This window comes from Venturia canescens, chromosome 11 (assembly GCF_019457755.1).
Source record: "Venturia canescens isolate UGA chromosome 11, ASM1945775v1, whole genome shotgun sequence".
Taxonomy (NCBI): Eukaryota; Metazoa; Arthropoda; class Insecta; order Hymenoptera; family Ichneumonidae; genus Venturia; species Venturia canescens.
Genome location: NC_057431.1, coordinates 9,241,582 through 9,262,937, shown reverse-complemented (window position 1 = coordinate 9,262,937; position 21,356 = coordinate 9,241,582). Strand labels below are relative to the sequence as shown.

The 21,356-nt window shown below is 35.8% G+C and overlaps 3 protein-coding genes and 3 long non-coding RNA genes across 13 annotated transcripts; 4 read left to right on the top strand and 2 right to left on the bottom strand.

Moving 5' to 3' along the window:
- Positions 1 to 357: 357 nt before the first annotated feature.
- LOC122417951 (type 1 phosphatidylinositol 4,5-bisphosphate 4-phosphatase) lies at positions 358 to 6,684 on the top strand. Its single transcript, XM_043431898.1, has 8 exons — positions 358 to 858; positions 974 to 1,158; positions 1,592 to 1,801; positions 2,105 to 2,245; positions 2,395 to 2,449; positions 2,714 to 4,785; positions 4,873 to 5,126; positions 6,261 to 6,684. Exons 1-6 carry the CDS (start codon positions 774 to 776, stop codon positions 2,797 to 2,799), a joined length of 762 nt encoding a protein of 253 aa, XP_043287833.1. The 5' UTR covers positions 358 to 773; the 3' UTR covers positions 2,800 to 4,785; positions 4,873 to 5,126; positions 6,261 to 6,684.
- On the bottom strand, positions 6,445 to 8,396 carry LOC122417953 (uncharacterized). Of its 2 annotated transcripts, none has more exons than XR_006262407.1 (3): positions 8,284 to 8,396; positions 7,801 to 7,847; positions 6,445 to 7,663 (listed from the first exon to the last, which is right to left on the bottom strand). It is a non-coding gene; the product is annotated as an uncharacterized lncRNA (long non-coding RNA). The 2 variants fall into 2 exon arrangements; XR_006262408.1 differs by lacking the exon at positions 8,284 to 8,396 and adding an exon at positions 8,045 to 8,247.
- Positions 8,395 to 11,726, top strand: LOC122417952 (uncharacterized). Of its 6 annotated transcripts, none has more exons than XR_006262405.1 (5): positions 8,396 to 8,746; positions 9,168 to 9,730; positions 9,834 to 10,083; positions 10,400 to 10,651; positions 11,157 to 11,726. It is a non-coding gene; the product is annotated as an uncharacterized lncRNA (long non-coding RNA). The 6 variants fall into 6 exon arrangements; XR_006262403.1 differs by having other exon boundaries at positions 9,830 to 10,083; XR_006262404.1 differs by having other exon boundaries at positions 9,168 to 9,850; positions 9,941 to 10,083.
- A 2,406-nt stretch (positions 11,727 to 14,132) lies between these two features.
- LOC122418007 (uncharacterized) lies at positions 14,133 to 16,129 on the top strand. Its single transcript, XM_043431981.1, has 3 exons — positions 14,133 to 14,293; positions 14,660 to 14,855; positions 15,733 to 16,129. Exons 1-3 carry the CDS (start codon positions 14,279 to 14,281, stop codon positions 15,891 to 15,893), a joined length of 372 nt encoding a protein of 123 aa, XP_043287916.1. The 5' UTR covers positions 14,133 to 14,278; the 3' UTR covers positions 15,894 to 16,129.
- Positions 14,736 to 18,103, bottom strand: LOC122418008 (uncharacterized). The gene is made up of 2 exons (XR_006262417.1): positions 18,021 to 18,103; positions 14,736 to 15,349 (listed from the first exon to the last, which is right to left on the bottom strand). It is a non-coding gene; the product is annotated as an uncharacterized lncRNA (long non-coding RNA).
- Positions 16,240 to 21,238, top strand: XRCC1 (DNA repair protein XRCC1). Of its 2 annotated transcripts, none has more exons than XM_043431980.1 (5): positions 16,240 to 16,557; positions 16,842 to 17,111; positions 17,627 to 18,669; positions 19,181 to 20,426; positions 20,644 to 21,238. In XM_043431980.1, the coding sequence occupies exons 3-5, from the start codon at positions 18,492 to 18,494 to the stop codon at positions 20,762 to 20,764; spliced, it is 1,545 nt and encodes a 514-aa protein (XP_043287915.1). In that variant the 5' UTR covers positions 16,240 to 16,557; positions 16,842 to 17,111; positions 17,627 to 18,491; the 3' UTR covers positions 20,765 to 21,238. The 2 variants fall into 2 exon arrangements, with proteins under 2 accessions (XP_043287915.1, XP_043287914.1); XM_043431979.1 differs by having other exon boundaries at positions 16,253 to 16,557; positions 16,897 to 17,111.
- The last annotated feature ends 118 nt before the right edge of the window (positions 21,239 to 21,356 follow it).

The following is a 21,356-nucleotide window of genomic DNA, read 5'->3' as shown; positions in this document are numbered from 1 at the left end:
GCTGCGTAGAAAAAAAAATAAAAAAACGTTCGAGGGTTACCAGCAGTCGGTAAACAAAATACCAAAGATCGGTTTTATTGTGCCGCTTGCTATATTGTCAATATATATTTTGATAATGGAAAAAATTACCATTTTTGACAACTATTTTTCCCATAATGTTATTCTTTGAAAAAAAAATGCTGAAATCAAAAAAATTGGGAATTTTGAAATATTTCCGAAGAACGGCAAGCAAATGATTCGATATATAAGTTTTGTGGATCGCGGCACAAACGTTGGCAAGTGACGCCCTCGCTTGAAATATTCTCAAACTTTCTCAACAGTCGAGAGTGGAGAGGAATGCGTCACGAAAAATTGTCGAGAAGCAGCGGCCGCGGAGGAGAGAGGCAGAAAAACGGAAAAAATATCCCCCCTTAAAAGAATCATCGTCTGACAGCCAGAGTGTCGTTTTTGGGGAAAAGAGAACGCTGTTTCTCTGCGGTAAACCAAAAAAAACATAACAAGCTCAATAAGCGATGTTTATTGGCGTCTGAATCGGGTTGGATCGTGAAATGGTCGAAGTTTAGCTGTCAACAAGAGAGTTCGACATATTTTAAAACATTTCGCGTCTCGTTACATTTTTTTTCTTTCGTTGCTTGACAAACCCGAGGGGGAAATATCCGTGATAATCTCAGCTCGTTTGTTCGTGCATTCGTGTTTGTGTCGATATATGTATTAATCGCGATAATTAAACAGTAAAGTTAAAAGAGAAGAAAAAAAGGGAGAAAATTCGAAAAATGGGGGATGGAAAAGAGGACGAGCGGCAACCGCTTCTGAAAAGTGACAATGTCACTTACAGCTCACAAACAACAGACGTCATTGGCAAGTCTTATTTGAACTTTCATTATTCCATTTTTATTCTCTCCCATCCTCGTTACTCTGCCTCTAAAAACAATAATATCAATATTACTGTCATTCTCATTGTAATTATTCACAGATGGAAATGAAACTAATGTAAATACTGTCTCGCCTATTGGCCCGGATGAACTGCCGCCGCCTTTTCAAGCGGCTAATCCAAATGGACATCCAATGGTTACTTGCAGAGTTTGTCAGGCGATGATTGACATAACGAGCAAAAAAGATCAACACGTTGTCAAGTGTGGACAATGTAATGAGGCTACGGTAAGAATGTGTGAGGTCAAAGATCAAATAATAAATGCGATAAGAAGCATTAATTGTTTAACTATTTGACACCAAGGACTTATGATTCCAGGAAAAATATTGATAGAGTTAATATTTTAACAGAATAAAACAAATTCAGAGATTGTATTGTTCATCTATAAAAAAGTTTGAGACTGTTTATAATCCGTCAAATCAATTTCCAATGAGTAAATGGAGGAAAAAATTTGAAGAGAATGAATCCATAGTTTGTACCATCGGCTTACTTCCAATTGTGTAGAAACTCTGACTATTGTTTTATTTAATTCAACAGCCATTAACTTGATTTTCCATGGTAAATGTGGAAGAGAAACTGAAGTCCACTAGGAAATTCAATTTTTCATAACAAAACTCATTCAAGTCAACAATAAAAAAATAATCATTGTGCTCTTTTCAGCCGATAAGGAATGCTCCACCGGGCAAAAAATATGTCAGATGCCCATGCAACTGTCTCCTGATTTGCAAAAGCTCATCGCAGCGTATCGCTTGCCCGAGACCAAATTGCAAGAGAATAATCAACCTTGCGCCGAGCCCGGTAACTCCGCCAGTTCTTTCGATGCCTGGCATGTGCAGAGTTTGCTGCGCCCACTGTCATGACACATTTTTAGTAAGATATTCTTATCGCTACTTTTATTAGTTATCATGATTTATATAATCGGTATAACGATGGTTAATTTTGGTTTTTCGAACGTAAATTTTCTAAAGAGCTCAAAAATATTTCAATTATTTCTGAACAGAATGATGCTCCATAAAATCTCATTCGGTGAAGATTTGATTATGAAAAAGCCTGTAAAACGAGAAAAAGAAGGAACATAGGCGATGTTTTCGTGATCAGGAAACGAGAGGATTCGTTTTCCTGTTCGTTCAAATGCTGCTGAATGATTTTATAAAATCTTTCTTCTTTTCACAGTTTAATACTCTGAATAACGCATTGGCAAGATGTCCCCATTGCCGCAAAGTTTCATCCGTTGGACCGGATTTTGCTAAAGGTCGCTGCATTGCGTTCATCATTTCCGGAATCATTGCCCTCATTGTCGGGATCGCTGTCACAGTAATTATCCTGGAATTGATCGATTTTTTTTCAATTCTCACCAATAATAATATTTCAAGGATTTTGAGAATAACTTTTTTAATTACGCAAATATCAAGGAAAACATTTCATTGGTGATTCATCTTTATCCACTATTTTTTGCTTCGCAGGTCGGCACGTACACCCTCGTGGGAACGAACGGTGGAATATACGTCGCGTATGTGGGTCAGTATGAAACTCAACTTTGCGTTTGAAATTAATCAAATTTCTAAAACTTCGAATTCGTGGATTCATCGGATAAAATGACTTTTCCATATTTATTTTTCTCAATACTCACTAGTTTTTCTCACAACAAAACATTTCGGGTACACAAAAGCTCAAAAGTTAATTTTCTTTCAATGTGATATTTTAATTTTCACAATTTTAATGAATTTAAAAAAAAACTTGAATAATGTAAAATTTTGAGAAATCAATTTTTTCCTTCAACAGGTGCCTTCCTCGTCGCCCTTCTGTGTCTCGGCCGAAGCGTCTATTATTGTACAATGAAAATAAGTTTGATCGAAGGTCCTATGTAGTGAGTTTTTGGTTACGCTGTGACAAAAACTGAAAAAGAACCGAGCAGCGAAATGAAGAGAGCAAAAAAAAACATTAAGGAAGAGCTGCAGCAGCAGCAACAGCAAAAATCTCTTGACGCTGATTTCAGAGCACGGAGAATATTTCATTTTAACGTAAATGTCATCATATAATCAATTACGAATTACCAAATGAATGAGAGAAAGAGAAAGCTAAAAGCGCGATAGAAACTCTAAGTTCATTCACACTTATTAACATTTCTCATGCGTCTGAATTTTTTTGTTCTTTCATCGTGCGCGCCTTCTTTCGCTAACCAGCGATCAAAGTGAGGTTATGACGCTTTTTTAGACCGCGCTCGGATTAAAACGAGAAAAACAAAAATTTGATAAAACGAGAGAAATAGCACGTACTACAAATTTCTTTTACGGAATGATATATTATTCCTGTTTCGTTTTTTCATTTTTTTTAAATTGGCTATTGTTGCATTGAGAATCATGGCGTCAATCGAGAATTGGACACAACGATCGGATATTCATTCCACAATTGTGTAATATTATTATTATTATTATAAATATTATTATATTATTGTTGCCTGTGGAACGAACAAAAGCACGATTTATCCAGTTTTTTTTTTCTTTTTTTTTTTACTATTTCACTTTAAAGATCCCGCCTGTACGTAAGACACAGTGCATTGGAACATGCTATTACAAACATAAACCTATAAATATATATAATAACCTGTGCGTAACTCTGGAAATATTACGACTACAAAGTGAAAATACATTATTACATGAAATAAATCGTTTCGATTGACGAATATTCGATAATTTTTCCAATGGTTTTCTTTCAACAGACTTTCTCTTGGTACTAATTCCGTGTTGGAGTGATTATTTTTCTATGGGATATTCCATGCCAACATAACCTATGTAGGGTGCTACGAACTGACATTTCTGATATTGGGATCTAATTTTGGTAACTTTTATACTGAATAAGCGAGGCTCATGAGCCGTTCTCGAAATAGGAATTTTTTAAATTTGTCCGGGCAATTTTGAAATCCCGAAAAATAGTACGACGATTTGACAATTGGGCGAAACAAAAATAATAACGGATAACGGTTGATACCATCACATACATACGGATTAGCTCCTAGACTAACTGACCAAAAATGTACTCGAGATTTCCATTGTCAGTTATTTAAATTAACAATTTAGTGCAAAAAATCGATTTTTTTTGGTTTTTTGATTAAAGTAAAAATAATGAAACAATGCGAATGTTTCCACAATAGACGAAATAGAGAACTAACGAAGAAAATGAGACGCGAAAAAAAATCGTATTTGTCTCTCCGCCACTGTGAGAAACCCGTGAGGGCGAGAGTCAACTAAAAATTTGTCGACTCCAAATAACCATTGAAATGTTGATTAATAAAAAATTGATTTTTATTAAATTAGATCGATTACTAAATGAAAAATTGATTTTTGACGGAATTCTTCCATCATATTTGACGACGGAAAAAATAATTTTATCGCGAGCTTTTATCAACAAAGTTTCCGTTCCTAGAAAACAAATTTATTATTCACTAAAAAATGCAAAACATTTAATGATTGTTCTATTATCGAGTAACGAGATTAGCTGGAGTTTTCGAAAAAAGTTTCGAGAAAATTTTAATCTCGTTTTATCGGCCCGAAGTTTTGGAACTCACCCGCGCTATCAGTGTTTTTTCAAGGCCGAGTGCGAGTCCTCGAGCTTTTCCGCACGTCCATATAAACATGAGCACGAGCATTTCTGAAGAAAATGCACATTTTGCGAGCTCCAATTGGACCGGGTTTTGGACGTTTGACGTGGGTGGGGGTTGATAAAAACCGAAAGTTCGAGAAACCTGCCGAAAAGTATAAAAAGCCGAAAATATTTTCATCGTAAATTCACTGCAAGTGTGTTCCCCAGATAGCTTTTCAGATTCAGTTTCTTCGTCGATCGTCAACAAATTGAAGGTTAGAAAATTTTTGTTTTCTTCGGCTCTATATTCCGCCGAAAATGACAGCCTTTATTGAATGTTCTTCAATTTTTTTATGTGTTAGCTGCAATTTCAAAATGGAGATTCGACTATCAAACTTGGAGAGGCGAGTGTTCACGGCCATCTTCTTGAGCATCACTTTCGTTTTACTATTCGTCTGCCTCCTCTCTTTGGCCAACTCCTTGTTCAAGCTATGGGATGCTACTGACTCGTATAAATCGTACAATGAGGCGGTCATTTATGAGTCGAATCCGGGAGCTGATTCTACTGATCCGAATACAACAACAGAAGTGCAAGCTCCGAAAGAAAAAACCAGAGGTAAGGACCCTCCCAAAGTTTCAATCAAAAGTTTTGACTCTGAAACATCGCCCGAGACATTTTCATGAAAAAAAAAGTCGAATGTACCAAAAAATATTGGTAAATCCAACTTTTTTGTTGTCCGGTACAAAACTATTTGCTTCGTTCAAGCATCAAAATACTCTGTAAATTAACCAACCGAAAATGATCAGAGCAAAGTGGTTTTGCGTTAAAAACTCTTCACTGGCTCTATTTTTCTACGATAAATTTATCTCTGAATCTCAACCAAAAAATTGATCGGCAACCGCAGCAGTGCCAAAAACAAGCATTTTGAAATATGCCGATTTGGACATTGTTGTCCATCTGTATTTTTATATATAATTATATGGTCCGGAATGACATGTCAAAATGGTTGAAATCGGAGGTGTAGAATATTTTTCAATCTGTGAATACAATTCATTGGATTTTGGTCCGATTGAAAGCGTGCTGGAGTTTGTGTTTGAAGTATTTGTGAAAATAAGATTTTTGTAATAAAATTAACGTGCCTTAGAATAAATTGATTTTGTGACACGTGTCAGAATTTCAAGGATGTTAAAAGTAGAACAAATTTCTGAAAACTAGTGTTCGAAGAAATACAACAATGCTCACGTTCTAATCGCGTTCTTGGAACAATACCAACAATAGCTAATAGACTCGACTCGATAAACAACAAAATTACTGTTAACGCATTGACTCATAGTCCAGTTTTTCAGATTATTTGGAAAAAAAATTAAATAGGAAACAATCGAAGATAAATGTAAATCTGAGATATTCAAATGATCGTTTGTCACGTTTTCTGTGAATACGGTTGAAGAAAGAAAAATATTTTTCTTCAAATGAGTTTTCTTAACGAATAGAGTCCTAATAATTTTTTTTCAAAGTTCCAATGGAAACTCCCAACTTGAGGGTACACGCGAGACTCAATTTAGGTCCCAATTGGGAATTTCTTCTTCACTCGATTGGAACGTTGTCTCAAATGGGTTGACCCGTCAGGGATCCGGCTTAACAGAGGCTTTGGATTTTGGGACTTGCCCAAAATATCTCAAATTTATTATGTTTTCAGAAAAATTGATGAAATTCGAGTTGAATAAACATTGAGTTTATATCATTTTTCAGAAAGATCAAGACGCCATGCTAACTATCATGCAAGGATTCGTGGCACATGGGCCAATGTTGAGGATGTTCTCAAAAGCCTGAAGGAGCAGGGCAAGAGTTTATACTTCATGGCTATTCCAATATAACCAATGCTTGACACGTGGCATCGCATTGGATTTGAAGAGCATTTATATTCAGATAATCATTTTTAATTTTTATGCTCATGCGATGGGAACGAATCTCAGCAATTTTCAATTCTTTATATCCTAATTAAAAAAAAAAAAATGTCGAATTTCAGATGTTTTTAGCCTTCAACGTTATTAACCACTAATCCGAGTTATTACTAACCCTTGAGCAGTGAGATCTGTGCTTAGAATAAAGCGAATTGTACGCACCAATGTAAAATCTTTGACAAAGTCATTGAATAAATATCTTCAAAGTGTGATTTTTCTTCCAATGTTTTTAACCGCATTCCTAACGTGGAATGATTGATTTTCGAAAAGAAGTAAAGAAGAAAGTTTGCTTCATGCAGAATCCTGAATCGTTGCAAGCAATCTGGTATTTTACGAAGCGTTCGCACTGTTAAACTTCCAGAGATGGAGGAAAGCTGTCAGCAGCTTTTTCAAAGCAAATTGAATCCTCTACAAATTTAGTCCCATGGACTTCCGCTGTATCTCCAACGCTCCCAGGGGAAAACACCCTGGAAGGTCACGCACCCTTTAACTATGACGGAGTTCATAAAAACTGTGGAAAAAATGTTAACGAACAGAGTGAGATTCTTCTACAGGGGCAAGGAGTCAAAGATGAATCTGATTTCATGTTTTAAGCGTACTCCCAGTCTCATTTCTATCCCTGGATCTCTGATCCCCTCATCAAAATTCGCATTGAGTGGGGGTTGGAGAACAGAAGTTCCAGGCTCTGGTTAGAAATATTATTGCTGCAAGTTCATTGCAACGGTGGCCTTAGACCGATGGTATCTCTGGCTTATATTCATTCGTCCTGCAGTCATCGATCCAACGTTATTCAAATCCTTTTTTCTCAGCCACAGTATGACGCACATCAGAACACCAACATTCAATCCAAACATTGACAAAGAAATTTTTAGAGTACTTCTCATATTTTTTTTTGTGTGCCTCCTAATTTACCGCATCGTATACTATTTTCAAATGTCAAAGAAGACAACGGAATATTTCTGGGAGTCGGAGATGAAAAATAAAGGTAAGTGGAAGCTTAAATTTGATCATTCTGAACATTTTCGTCTGCAAACTTTTTTGGCACAATTAACAAAGTTGGAATTTGGATTATTACAGAAGAGTGCGTTAAAGACTGATGTCGTCAACAAAAAGGTTCGCAGCATGTGTCAGCAAACCCGGAGACAGGAAAATTCATTTCTTTGCCGATCCAACTTCGACGAGGCTCGAGGACTGTGAAAATTAATAAAAATTTACGTTTTAGTGAAACATTTTGACAATGTTTTTTCAAAGTAGACTATTTTTTCGGTTCCTCGAAATTCAAAAAGTATGGAATAATTATTTATAACAAAAATTGGTTGTTGTAATACTCTGCTTAAAAATGTTTCATTGATCGAAGAGCGTCGTCGCAATCGCTCTAAAACAAATAAAACATAAGAAAATAGAATTACAAAAAAAGTCAATAATTTCGGTATAACCAAGAAAAAAAACCACTTAATTATAAGCAAAAGTAAAAACTTGGTACAAGCCAGAAAAGCTTGATACAAGCAAAAGTACAGAACACTCGACATAAGCAAAATATTCAAGAAAATATTTTTCTCCAATGAAATCTACCATCTATTCGTCCAGATGAAAGTGATTTTATCAAATGATGGAAATTTCCAGTGCTGCTCAGTATATATTTATTTGAGTTTGACCATGAAGAAATCCATATTGTTTGGAGGAACAATATCGTTTTCAAGTTTACAAGTTTCTTCGAGGTTATAAGAACGGCACATGCATTGCGTCGCAGTCGCGATTGAAAAGCATAATTTTGAGAAAACCTTGACACGGGGGATTCCGGGAGCACGTACAATCGTTATTCAGATTCAGCAGGGTCTGCTTCGTAGAATTCGTAATCTCTGCACGAGCGTCAGAATCGAATGGAGCGAGACGAGCCGTTGCGGAGCATTTCTAACCTCAAAATCGAAGCGGCAGTTGAACGCGGGAACGAAACTTCTTTTTTCAGTTTAACCAACATCAGCCAGCCCCATCATGGACCTGACGAACTTGCGGTGTCAAGTGTATGGAATAGTCTTCAGCATTGCCATTTTCTTGATCGTGTTACTTTTATGTGAGCGCTTGATTGTGCGCTACATCCCAAAGGCAATTGTTAAAATCTTGGGACGCGAAGAGTTCGAAAAAGGCCGAACTTCTAAAAAAACTGTGACTTAGGCGGAGTAATTTTTTAGAATAGAACAAAGGCAGAGGTGAGAATCATCCCGAGCACGTTTGAATTCGTAGCTGCGCTGAGAACAATAATTTTGTTGATCTGAGGTAATTCCAGTTTCCTCAACAAAGGTATTTTAGTTGAAAACCAAACATTTTTGAGACGAGACAATATCGTCCAATTCGAGTCATTCATTTGTTCGTTCAAATAATTCGATCAATTTCATCATTGAAATTCTAACCAATATTATATTGTCAAAGCAACCCAAATTGAAATATTTTTTGACCTATACAGAGTCAGAGAAATGAGTTTCGATCAAACAACAAATCATTTTTTCTCAGTTCGAAAAATGAATGAAAAAATTAATGTATTGAAAATATTTAAAAAATTGATTTCTAAAAGCTTTCAATTTACAGGAGTAAAAATTTTTTTCGTTTTTCATTTTTTATTGAAATTGACAATTTTATATTTTCATTTTAGCTTTGTACATGGATTCTTCAAAAATCAGTAAATTGTTTTATTTTTCAGTTTTTTGTTGGTCAAACTACTGGTCTCACAGGGAATGTCAGAATTTTTTGGTTCTCCACTGTCTCTGCGCACTCGGCAATGTGAAATCGGATGAAAAAACATTTTTTGTTAATTGCACCAATGATGCTTACAAATTAAAAGTTCACATTCTTTTTTTCATGAAAATAATATTGTTTTTTTCTCAAACTACTAAAAATATTATTAAAATTACGGGTTAGCAACTACCGCTTTGAGTTTCCAAATGTATTGTGTACACATTTGAAAAAATCTCTGAAAATGAAATTTCGAGTAACTGTTCGTGGACGAGACTGCATATAAATTGAAATTGAATGAAAATTTTGATTTTTGATTAATTCGAATGAAAATAGAATATTAATTTTGACAAAAATTTATTAAATTTGATTCAGTACGATTGAAAATTTCCAAAATAATTTTCAACTCGCCGAGACCATCTTGGGCTGTTTGAAAATTTGACAGGCTCCCACTACATTTGAGTTGTCATTAGGAAACGTCAGGGTCAAAAAATCTTTCAACACTTTTCTGAGTCATCCGATCAAGCTCGTGTGAGTTTTAGTTTTTGAAACTTCGAGATTCGTTTTCCGAGTTACGATTTTCGACGGAATCAGCAAAAATTTTTCGTTTTGTCGTCACATGTTTTCAAGGCAGCTAATTAGCGATTCGAGGTCAGGTTCCGGCGGATTTTTCTTGGAATTGACGTATCTCCTCTTAGAATTATAATTCAGTGAAAAAATAAAACGAAAAAAATCGAATAGGAGGAACATTCGAGGAGAAGGAAAGTTCCAGGGGACTGTTGAAAATTTCAGGCTCTGAGAAACTTGTAAACAGTGTTATTTGAAGCTTCTCTGAAACGTCCCTTCATTTCCACCGCTGTATAGTCGACGAAAGCCTGTTGAAGGTGAGAAAAGGGGGTCATCAATAGTTTTGGAAACTTCAACAATTCTGAACTGAATATTAATTAAATTTGAACAATTTTGTAGCAAAAACATTTACACGGTCTCGTTCGTCTGCTACTCACATCGGAGTAGTCTTTCGTCCCTACATAGCTAGCAAGTTTAAATAAATTAAGTTTAAAATAAGCAAGTTTAATAAATTAGTTTTTTAATAAAATCCTTTTTGTTGAATGAAGTTCTTTAGTTTTTTCTTTCTTTTTTTATCCATCGCTGGATCCAACAATTTTATTTAATTCATCAATCCAAATCATATTTCAATAGTCGTGCAGACAGCCAAGATGATGGAGCGAATTACAGGAGTGCGCATGCCAAATTATTCAGGAAATCGAATTAATACAATGAGGACGCAGGAGGAAACAAGTTCAATACCGAATATGGATTTGAAACTATTTTATGGAAGCACCGTCATTGTCTTGCTATTGCTAATAATCCTCGTCTTCTCCATGCGACCAAAATTTTTTGGTTTCTCCTCGCACGAAGAGAAATTTTCATCGCTATTCTTATATGACACTGGTAAGAAATTCCCCACAACTTACATGGCAGTTATAAAAGTACCATTGAAAAGTGCAGCATTGGTGGATAAAAATGAAATTTGGACTCTGGCGCGCCAGAAGGATGAGCGAGTCCCAGAAAAACTCAAAAAAATTCCAATTTGGACTTATGTGGCCAAGTGAAATTCAAATTGAGTCACGTCAGTAGTGCGATATGAACACTTTTGTTAGGAGGTCAATTGCAAATAAGACTTCATTTGGGTTTCGCACTTCCACTAGAGTCTCGAGTCCCCGTTGGGACTCTTTTCTACTTTTCTTGGGACTCGCTGATTCATCACCGAAATTTTTCACGTTACGACACAATATTCTTCAAAATAAAGTCAAAATTTTGAAGAAAATTTTATTGAAGGACGCTTCGGCGTGTGTTGTGCACTATTTTACAGGGGGAAATAGTTTCGGACTTACATTTTTCTTTTTTTTGTAAAATTAAAGCCCCGAAAAATCATGAAATTTCTCAATTGTTTCAGACTCTCCGTCCTGTAAAGCCACCACTATCGTAATAACTAAAAATGATGACGAATTTTTCGACAATTACTACAATAAATACTGTCACCCGTGGCTATAACGTAAATTATTTAATATAGACAAGAAAAAATAGTACATTACAATACGTGTGACTTAGAGTATGGATCAGTCGACTAACCTCACTTGGAATTTTCGAAATCGAAATTCTTTGACACAGTTTGACTGATTAAAAAAAAGGCTCTGTCAGCTTACGCAGAACGATGGCAAAAATCGACTGACAGAGCCTTTTTTTAATCGGTCAAACTGTGCCAAAGAATTTCGATTTCGAAATTTGCAGCTATCTCTCTCGCACTCACGGTGGCGAGATAGCGACTGCTCCATCACCTTAATTTAAGAGTATCGTATACTATTTTATAGCCCGTATGACATAAGACGCAAAAGCGTAACTAAAATACGGGTTTAGGTCATGCGGCGTTATAAAAACAATTTTTAATTATTGTAATAAAATTCATTAAAAAGTATACTGCAAATCCTTCGAGGCTGAAATAAAATGACCTCTTCGAATCCAAAAACTCCGAATTTCATCTTTATTCGTATCGCGACATAACCTTCAATCTTAAGACTATAAAAAAATTTATTTGAGCCAAAATACGACTCGTGCAAAAGGGCACAATAGAGTATGAAGATTTAAAAAATAATCAATAAATCGATTTTTATTTCGGTCCACCCTACGCATCCGCAAATCCAAAAAAAAAAATTAAAAATTTAAAAAACGTACCATAATTAGAACTAGGGACTTGAGTAGACAAGGAAGGACAAGTAACTGAATCTTAAAGAAATCAGAAAAAAATGCTGCAAATGAAAATTTGCAAATTGCTTCCTCAAGACGGTCAAGATGCACGATGCTTTGACGATGCTCAAAGCTTACTCTACGAGGTGCTATATTTTTCATTTTGGCTTCCTCATAGAGGAAGCTTCGAGCATCGTGCATCTTGACCATCTTGAGGAAGCAATTTGCAAATTTTCATTTGCAGCATTTTTTTTGTATACAAGGAAATATTGTATTTTCTCTACCTTCTAGCTTTTACGAACTTCAATTTATCTCTTTGTTTAAATCCATAAAAAACAACTGAATGACGAGCCATCAGAAAAAACAGTTTGCAACTTTCAATTTTCATCGTTTTTCTATTTACATTGAAATTAAATAATTCCGACAACTTTGCTGGAAAGTATAGAGAACGTACAGCCTTATACACAATATCTTACAAAATTTCCAAAAATTATTCAAGCGCTTAGACGATTTTTTGAAAAACTCATTTTTTCGTAAAATTCAAAATGTCATAAAATTTAAACCGCTCAACCGATATTCCCAAAATTCAATACCAACCTTCTTATTATGATAGTCTATTTATAAAAAAAAACATTATTAATAAATCTTAAAATTTTCGAAAGTTAGAGCGTCGACACCCTTTTTATAAAAATTTCAAAACGTCGTCAGATTCGTAATTTTTTACAAATTCTGACAAAATTATCAGAGAATGAAGAGCTTATATAGATTGACATCTGTGCAAAACGGTAGCCCTGTATCTCAAACCGTTTCCGAGTTATAAGCGTTTGAATTTTACAGTGCCATAACGCAGACAGACACACACACGCACACCCGAATATTTTTTCTAGATATGATTTATCCATGTTTTGGAACATTTTGAGCACATTGACATTGAAAACTGGAAAAAAAAATTTTCATCGTCACAAAGCTTCCTCGATGAGGAAGCAAAATAAAGGGAAAAAAAAAAACATTTCTGAAATAAAAAATTAACGAAATTAGTGGAATTTGAATTTTTCGAACTAGAATTATTCACATGCGATGTAAAAAAAAAAAAAAATAAAAAAAAAACAAAATGACGGACCTTGGAAATTTTTTACTTTTTCTCAACTTAATTTGTCCAAAGAATGGATAAATTTTAAGGCAGGATTTTACTTAGCGATTTAAAAAAGTAGAATATTTTTTTACAGTTTTTGATACTGAATTTATTGAAGATAAATATGCTGTAAAAATGTTATATCGATTTAAGCAGTTTAACTAATCTTATTATGAAGATGAAGGTGAATTATATGGGCCTGGAACAGCAGATTATCTGTAAGTACGATTTTCATGTATTCGTAACATCAAATCAATCATTTTATCTTTAAGGAGTTTTTTCCAAGCTACATTTTTCAAATTTGCTGCACTTGTAACTCGAAGACATCTGATCGCTTCGATTTCTTTTCTGCTTATTTCGTACATGTTTCTCTATTTTTAAATTGTATGAAAAATGTAATTTCGACGGGCCAAAAATCATCCAATTTTCGAGCAAAATGCGACACTTTTTTCAAAACTCTGGTATTTTGGTAAATTTCAATTCTTTTCTCAATCGTGGCTCATTGCATCTAGTTAAAACATTTAATGCCGGAGTATTATTTTAAAAAATTTCGAAAAATCACAGCTTTTTTAAGGCTCTCACACACTCGGTGGGCCCCTCAAAAATGCATAAAAATCGACTTTTTTCGGGTCTCCAAAGTAGAATCCTGCCTTAATAAATATGGCAATATTTCACGCGGATAAAAATGGTTGCAAATTTAATATTTAAATTTGCCCGTGAGAAATAATTTTTTGAAATATTCATCGTCGCTGCAGACCGTCCCCTTAATTCTGCGAAAAATTCGGTGCTCACTGATTTGCAGGAAAAAGCGATCGGATGATTTGGCGTTTCATGCAAATTTCGAAAAGATTTTCCACTCAAAAGCCATTTATCGTTGTGTCGAGACGTGGCTTCGCATCTAATCGGCTCTCGTGCAGCGCTGTTCCGAGGTCATGTCGGTAGTCCTTCGATTATTTCTCAGAGCTTCGAAATATCGATATTTTTCGAAGCTCCAATTGGACGGCTCACCTTACGGCGCACATCGAGGCAGTTGGAGGGACGAGAAACTTCTGGAAGCCTGTTGGAAAGCCGATGAGTACGAAAAAGCCCAAAAGTCCAGAAGGATTTTCTCCGTAGAATCATAGTGACGTCGATCTCAGCGTTGACAGCATCCGCAACTTCGATTGGCATTTTTCTCTCTTGAGCTTTTCCATTTTACGATAATGTCGTGGCGACTGGTGAGAAAACATTAATTTTTTTGACAAGAGCATCTCTCTAACGGTGCGTGATCACAATACCTTAAAGTCTGTGAACTCGAAAATTTTATCAGAGTCTAAAAGATAAAAATTTTTCGAATTTTTTGAAAATTTTTTAAAACGTTCATGTGAAAACAGCTGCTTAACTGACGAGTGGTTACAAAGAAAAGTTGGAAAAGCTCGATTAAATATTTTGGGACTTTGTTCGAGTCACACTCGTCCAAGTCCCAAATCCTGAGTCCCAATTGGGCCTTTTTAACGAGACTGCCGGGGAGACTGGCTTAAAAATATTGCTTATTTCATTGCTCAGTCGTTATAGCGTTCAATTTTTTTATCAAACCGCAACAGGACTCGGTTCGCGTCTCAGAAGTAGACGGTATCGACTTGGAAATACTGGGAGTAAGCCTATTCATCGTACTCTTGATTCTGATCATCGTTTCGGCAGCATTTGGGCGTGACCACTACGTCTACTATTTTCGTATAGCTAGAACCCCTACTAGTTCAGATGAGAAGTGTCGAGACCGGAAAAACGTTGAAGAAATAGGTGAGAATGCAAAACGTCAAAATTGACATATTTTTCGAAATGATGAGAAAAAAATCTCGAGTATTTCTTGATAAAAAATTGAGAGAGCGACACAAATTTAGTTGCTTGCACATCGAAACAGGGAAAGCGGAAACTCAAAAATTTTGACAAAAAGCTCAAAAAGTGCCAAAAATAATTCACTTTGGACTCTGGTTTGAGTGAAAGAGTCCAACCAAATCCTAGATGAGATTTCTTCCAAGAAGTCGTGAGTCCCAAACTGGAACTCCGGGTCTGGGTTGGGCACGTCGAATTCGGTTTGAATAAGGAGAAAAATTCCAACTTGGTACTTAATTCCAGTCCTTTTTGTTCTCTCGAGGCCGAGTCCTAATTTTTTATTTTTTTTGTGAAAGTTGTCAGGAGTCGGTTGATGAATCAGGAATCTTTAGTGGGCTGCATTCGAATACTGGGAACTTACGTGCCACTATAATGTCAATTTTTCCGAGCAGATTACGATTCTGAAAATAATTAAAAGTTTCATCATTAGCATACTATTGCTATAAGACTGAGAATAAAAAATCAGATGACGATGCAACGAAAATTGGATCGGCGCGCATCAAGAAAATATTCTGGGCTAACGAGTCAAAAATACTTTTGAAACTGATGAGAATTGAGAGATAAAAAAAGTGTCAAAAGAGAAGAAACTTTGAAAGAACCACCGAGGGAAGGGATATTGTTTAATTGAAATATTAACAGTCGCAAAGTGCAGAATTTAATACTTCGCTTATGCCCACAATGATTTATCGACCCCTTCAACTATGATAATTATTTCTACTGATATTTTGCTATTTTTAGAATGATTGCGGTAATCCCTTAAATAAAATGTGGTGAAACATTTCAGTCGGGACAATCAAATACGACAATGACTACACCCCAGCACAGCCTTATTTAGAGTGGTCCAAAGACGTGATCGTCAACCCAATGAACCCAGAAATTGGCATCCCTCATGAAATTGAGGATGACTCCACATGGATAGACGAGGAGGAGGTGGAGAATGAATAGACGGAATAGCCTCTTCCACGGTTGTCTCAACTAAAGTAGCTCGCTGAAATGCTTTTATTTTGTTTTCATCCTGTTCAGAGATATCCAGGTTAAGAAAAATGACGTAAAAATATAAGGAAGATGTGAAAACACACAAATTCAAGCACTGATCCAAGATACTTTTGAATTTAGCCCAAAATCCAAACATCCTGTCAATTTTTTGAAACTACGATAAATAAAAAAACTCAAAAACAAAATTCGAAGAAAAAAAACTCTATTCTTTTCATATTCGACCATGCCAAGACACGGCCAGTTTCCGAGAAAACAGCATTGTGTTCTTATCAGCGTGAGTGGCATTGAAAATCAGTGGCTGACCGCACCAGCTACGTCTGGGGCTAGTTACCATCATTCGGCTTTTTAGAAGTAATCACTCACCTCAACCTCAACACGAGCAGATAAAAGAGCATTCAGCGTCCAAATTTTCACATCAGAATCTAACTTTTAACGTGACACATGTTGAGGTGGCAGTTGAAGAAAAACGAAAGTCTCAAATTATAACGTTGACACACAACGAAAGTTAAGCTCGGCGAACAGCATTCTTCAACCCCATTGCAACGTCAATCTCCGTGTCTGGATTACGGTTACGCTGTTTATTTTTGTTTATCACTGATGAAAAATGCTGATGGTAAGTCAATATTGACAATTCGTCAACAACAGTATTTTTTACATTAGTCATTTCACAAGGTGCAAATCTCTATTATCAACGAATCAATAAGTCTCTAGAAGAAGTAAAAAAAAGTCCCTTTATTGGAACGTGGAATCCAAGTGGACGGGGGAGACCCTATTTGACCCTATTCATAAAATGGGACTTTTTTAACCTCACTCAATTCTAACCTCACCGAATTTGGGACTTATTATTTGACTTTTATTTCACGTGATTCATTACGAGTCTCACTTTGGGACTCGCAGGGTCCCAAAGTGACAACGATTCGTTGACGATTCATCGAACTTTTTTTTCCGCGAGAATGCCCTGATAATCGGCTTGGGAGCATTTTTCCCAAGCTTGTGGCCTTCGATACGCAACTGGAGCATTTTCATCATGGCCGCTATTCTGCTGTGCATTTTGATCTATTTTGCGGTGTATGCTTTCGGAATTCCTACTGCATCTCACGTTTCGACGCAGGAAAAAAATTACGTTCTTAGAGACGAGGAAAAAGTCGGCCCAGTTGGAGTAGAAAGGTGAGAGCCCCTGATATAAAATTAAAAAATCGAGTCGATAATAAATCATAACCTCAAATTCAATCATTTGTTTCTTCAATTGACGTGATTGACGTCAATGTTTGGAAGCAAGTATAGTGGATCAGCATCAAAAAATACTCAACAATAAAAATTTGTTTTCAAAATTTCAAAAGTTATTTCGAGCCTGAAATGACCAAATTGAGAATTATCAGAAATCTAGAATTGACGTGCTGCAAAAAAACGAGTCATCGTGGCATATCGAAGAAATTACGCATTTCTTTCTCAGCGTCGAATCCTTGGTCCACCACAATTCAACATAAAAAAATTTCGTGACCGAACAATGTTCGCTTTTATCAGTTTATGTTAACAATTAAACAAAGGAGCCGATATACTTCGGAAGCATAAATGAGCCACTGGAGGTTTTGTAGTTGGGACCTCGGGTGATCGACGAGATCCTTAAAAAAGGTTTTAAGATACAGAACATTAAGTCCTACTTGTAACGGATAAAATTCTAGGTCCTAATAATATTACGGAGGAATTGACAACCAAGTGCATGGAAAATGGTGAAACAGTGTTGACCGAAGAGTTATCGATCCGTTGAAACATGACTCAACGATGTAGGAGAAGCAACAGGGAATTGAGGATTAAACATCCAGCGACAAGGGATATTAGATGAGGAATTTGTTTGAAGATGGAGATGAAACTGCGTTATGTAATGGAATAAAATATATTGCGACAAACTTTTGGACAATTTCATCTCTCAATGTTCCTGGTGAATATTCATAATGCACATGGAATTATTATGACTTTTTTTTATAAAGAAACGTCACTCGGGTTGGAGGTCGATGCTAGAAGAGTCTCGATTTGAAATATTTGCAAAATGTTTTTTTAAGAGAAACAGTTCCTTACCTTTTCACTGGTGGATCGTTTGAGTGTTTGAGTTCGAAATGGACGATTCTGTGGATGAAAGATTGAATGGGCGCGCTACTCGCTCGCACTGGAATTACAGCATTTTTACCGACTGTGGTTAATACACGTCGAAATATTTTCCCGCCAATTTCTTTGTTGCCTCTATTTTTTTTACAATTTACAGTGCGATTGTCTCTTGACGAATGTGGTCAACAAAAGTTGTAATAAAAATGTACATCAATGTTGTTTTATTGAAATGATGGCAAAAAATGCATAAACTCTCACGAACTCAAAGTAAAGTGATATGTTTTTGAAGTGTATCAACATGCGGTTTTTCATAAGTGAACTTCGAAATGTTTTGAAGGTGTTTTGTTTTTGAGGTTATACGCACGCACTGTTGTTCTTTCTGTCTCTGTTTGGCTCTTTCTCTCTCTCGTATTCCATCGACTCGTCACGACGAGTTACGAAAAAATGATAGTTGAATTGGAAAAAGTGATAAGCTGTACGTCAGAACATCCATCTTATCCTGCCTCGAATTTACTAAAAGAACGAATAAATACATCATGGCGATGTGCGAAGCCTGGGGAAATGCTGGCATCTGTCATTTTTCAACTTGCTGAATCTTCCACTATTACTGGATTGGATATTGGTAATTAACAGAAAACAGAATTTTATATCATTTTCTTTCTCTATCATGTATCATTACTCGCGATCTCTTTACGAGATGATTAAATTTTTCGAATTCTTCGAACTGTTTTCACTCCCCATGTTGAAGTCTGTGCAGAGTCTAAGTTTTTGTTTCTAATTAACGTCAAACTTTTTTTAAATTTATTTACTCTTTCAACTAGTGTCATCAAGAACTATCAAAAGTTAGGTTATGATAGGAGCAATTTGTTTTTAATTTTGCAATGATAAAACAGGAACACGAATTTTTAATTAACATTTTCACATTAATATATTTGTGTGCTAATTTCTATTTTCAATTATTCATTGTTATGAGACAATACAAGAAAAACTTGAGGGAGTTTAAAGTTTTATGAACAGATTGAGTATTTTATGGTTAATTATTAACTCAAAGTGTGAAAATTGATAAATTTGTTAATTCAAATTTTGAGAATGTTAAAAAAAAATCTCATTTCCTCATTTATTTTGCTTTACAGGCAACTATCATTCTTGTGTGGTTTCTGTAACGGCTTCGACAGTCACAGAGCCGGACAACTGGGTACCTCTGGTAACGCACACATTTATGACCCACGACGAAGCTCGTGCGGGTAAATTTAAAGATCAGATTGAAATATTTGAAAAGAGTCAGTTGGACGCATTGAAATTGCATGTAAAGTTTGACAGAGTCAAGGTCACTTGTATGCAAACGGCCAATCTTCGTGAGCTATTTGGCCTGACAACATTTGTGCTGAAAACAGAATCGACTCGTTATCAAACTGAGAACTTTGTCAAACGTTCAAAATTGCTAGAAACTCGAGCCGAAACAATTGCTCCTGTGGAGTTTAAAGAGAAATTCATCAAACAACTTCCCAACAAGGCAGCACCTCCTTACAGACAAGTTTTGTCACAAATGATAAACGAAGAACGCATGAACAGATTGGAAAAGTGTAAAGCTAAATTGAATGCTCCTATGAAACTTGGTTTCCTCGATAGATTGCAAGAAGAGACGAAGAAATACAAAATTCAGATTACTGAAGAGAGAGTCGATAAAGTGAGAAAAGAGGCAGAAAAAGAAGAGGAACGTAAAAAAAAGGAAGAAAACGAAAGTCCCAGTGCACGGGCTTTCCAAAAAGCTGTTCAAGATTCTAGTCCAAAAGCTTTGAAAACGAAGTTATCGACAGAAGCACAAGAAACAAAGGAAGAAACTGAGCGTAGGAAAAAGTTCAAAGGAGTACCAAGCCCAACAGCTGCACCACAGTCTAAAGATTCACGCGAATCAATAAAAACGAACACAGCCGCTGAGGAAAAGCAGAAACCGACAATGGTACGGAACACAACAACGAAGCAATGTCAAGAGTGCAAAGAAGCTAGCGGCAGCGATGCAGTTTGTGGCAATTGCAATAAATTGCATGCCCCGAAGACTGTCGCTGGTGAAAATTCGAAAAAAAAATCTCCTGCAAACAAAAAGAAACGACCAGCGTGGAAACCAAAAAAACCGTTTGAAAAATTGTTCGAAGATGTTTCATTTTCAATGAGCGGTTACCAAAACCCTCACAGAGATGAAATCAGAAGAAAAGCTCTGAAAATGGGCGCTAAATACATTGCCGATCCAAATACCACTGACAAAAAATGCAGCCACCTTATTTGCGCCTTCAAAAACACACCAAAATCCAATCTTTTGAAGGGTCACACAAAAATTGTTTCTCACGCGTTCATCGAGCAGTGTTACGATAAAAAAACCAGGTCAGATATCCAGAATTTAAAAAATCCCCATCATCGCCATAATCCATACTTCAAAGCTTTACCATTGTTAGTCTTAGCGACTTGAAGTCTTAAAAAACAACATTTAGCATTGTCAGGATTCCTTCAGCCTCTAATATTTCTTTATAACTAATTTCATTGAACAACCATTAAGTTTTTTGCACAGTTATAAAAATTCGAATGCAATTACTTTTTCAAGATTCCCATGGAGACGCTTTGCACTTGACTCTAAAGAAAGAGCGGAGCCTGAAAGCGAAGAAGAAATGGAGGCAGGACCGTCGGATCCTTATCGAATGGAAACGGACCCAGAATCTGACTAACCTAAAACCGAATTCCATCGATTGTACATAAAACACTATTTTTCCTATAACTCTTCATAGACGCAATTTGTTTGAATATTTAATTAAAAAAAAAACAATGATTACTCCGAGATGAATTTTCGAAAGATATTCTTTGCCAAACGCAATCTTTTTTTAATCAGTCTCCGTTGAACGATTTTTTGAAAAAAAAGCAGGAATGAGGGAAAAAAAAGCAGAAAGAACCTTAAAAAAACGGTCGTCCATTGAAATCCATATAAAAAAAAATCCACGAAATAGCCTATCGGTAATATTTTCTCATCACAAATTTCTAAAAAAAGGTTCAAAAATGTACGCCATTAGATGTCAATATTTCGCTGATATTATTTTGAAAAATAATGTAAACGTGAAACAGAAAAAACCACTAAATTCTTGTTTTTTTTCAGTTTAATGATTAAATCAGTGAATACACGGTCTACTCCGTCGGCTATCAGTCAATTCTTCTTCTTTTTTTATAGCCTGCTTCGGCTCTGTATTTTGCTTCCTCATAGAGGAAGCTTTGTGACGATTTTTCCAGTTTTCAATGTCAATGTGCTCAAAATGTTCCAAGCATCGA

What these genes read in the sequence shown, in the direction of transcription:
- LOC122417951 (XM_043431898.1), top strand. Translation starts at nt 774, where the DNA reads ATGGGGGATGGAAAAGAGGACGAGCGGCAACCGCTTCTGAAAAGTGAC. An exon ending in GACAATGTAATGAGGCTACG is followed by an intron (nt 1,159 to 1,591) that starts GTAAGAATGTGT and finishes TGCTCTTTTCAG; the next exon opens with CCGATAAGGAATGCTCCACC. An exon ending in AATATACGTCGCGTATGTGG is followed by an intron (nt 2,450 to 2,713) that starts GTCAGTATGAAA and finishes TTCCTTCAACAG; the next exon opens with GTGCCTTCCTCGTCGCCCTT.
- LOC122418007 (XM_043431981.1), top strand. An exon ending in GAAAAACGTTGAAGAAATAG is followed by an intron (nt 14,856 to 15,732) that starts GTGAGAATGCAA and finishes GAAACATTTCAG; the next exon opens with TCGGGACAATCAAATACGAC.
- XRCC1 (XM_043431980.1), top strand. Translation starts at nt 18,492, where the DNA reads ATGATAGTTGAATTGGAAAAAGTGATAAGCTGTACGTCAGAACATCCA. An exon ending in TATTACTGGATTGGATATTG is followed by an intron (nt 18,670 to 19,180) that starts GTAATTAACAGA and finishes TTTGCTTTACAG; the next exon opens with GCAACTATCATTCTTGTGTG. An exon ending in TGTTACGATAAAAAAACCAG is followed by an intron (nt 20,427 to 20,643) that starts GTCAGATATCCA and finishes TACTTTTTCAAG; the next exon opens with ATTCCCATGGAGACGCTTTG.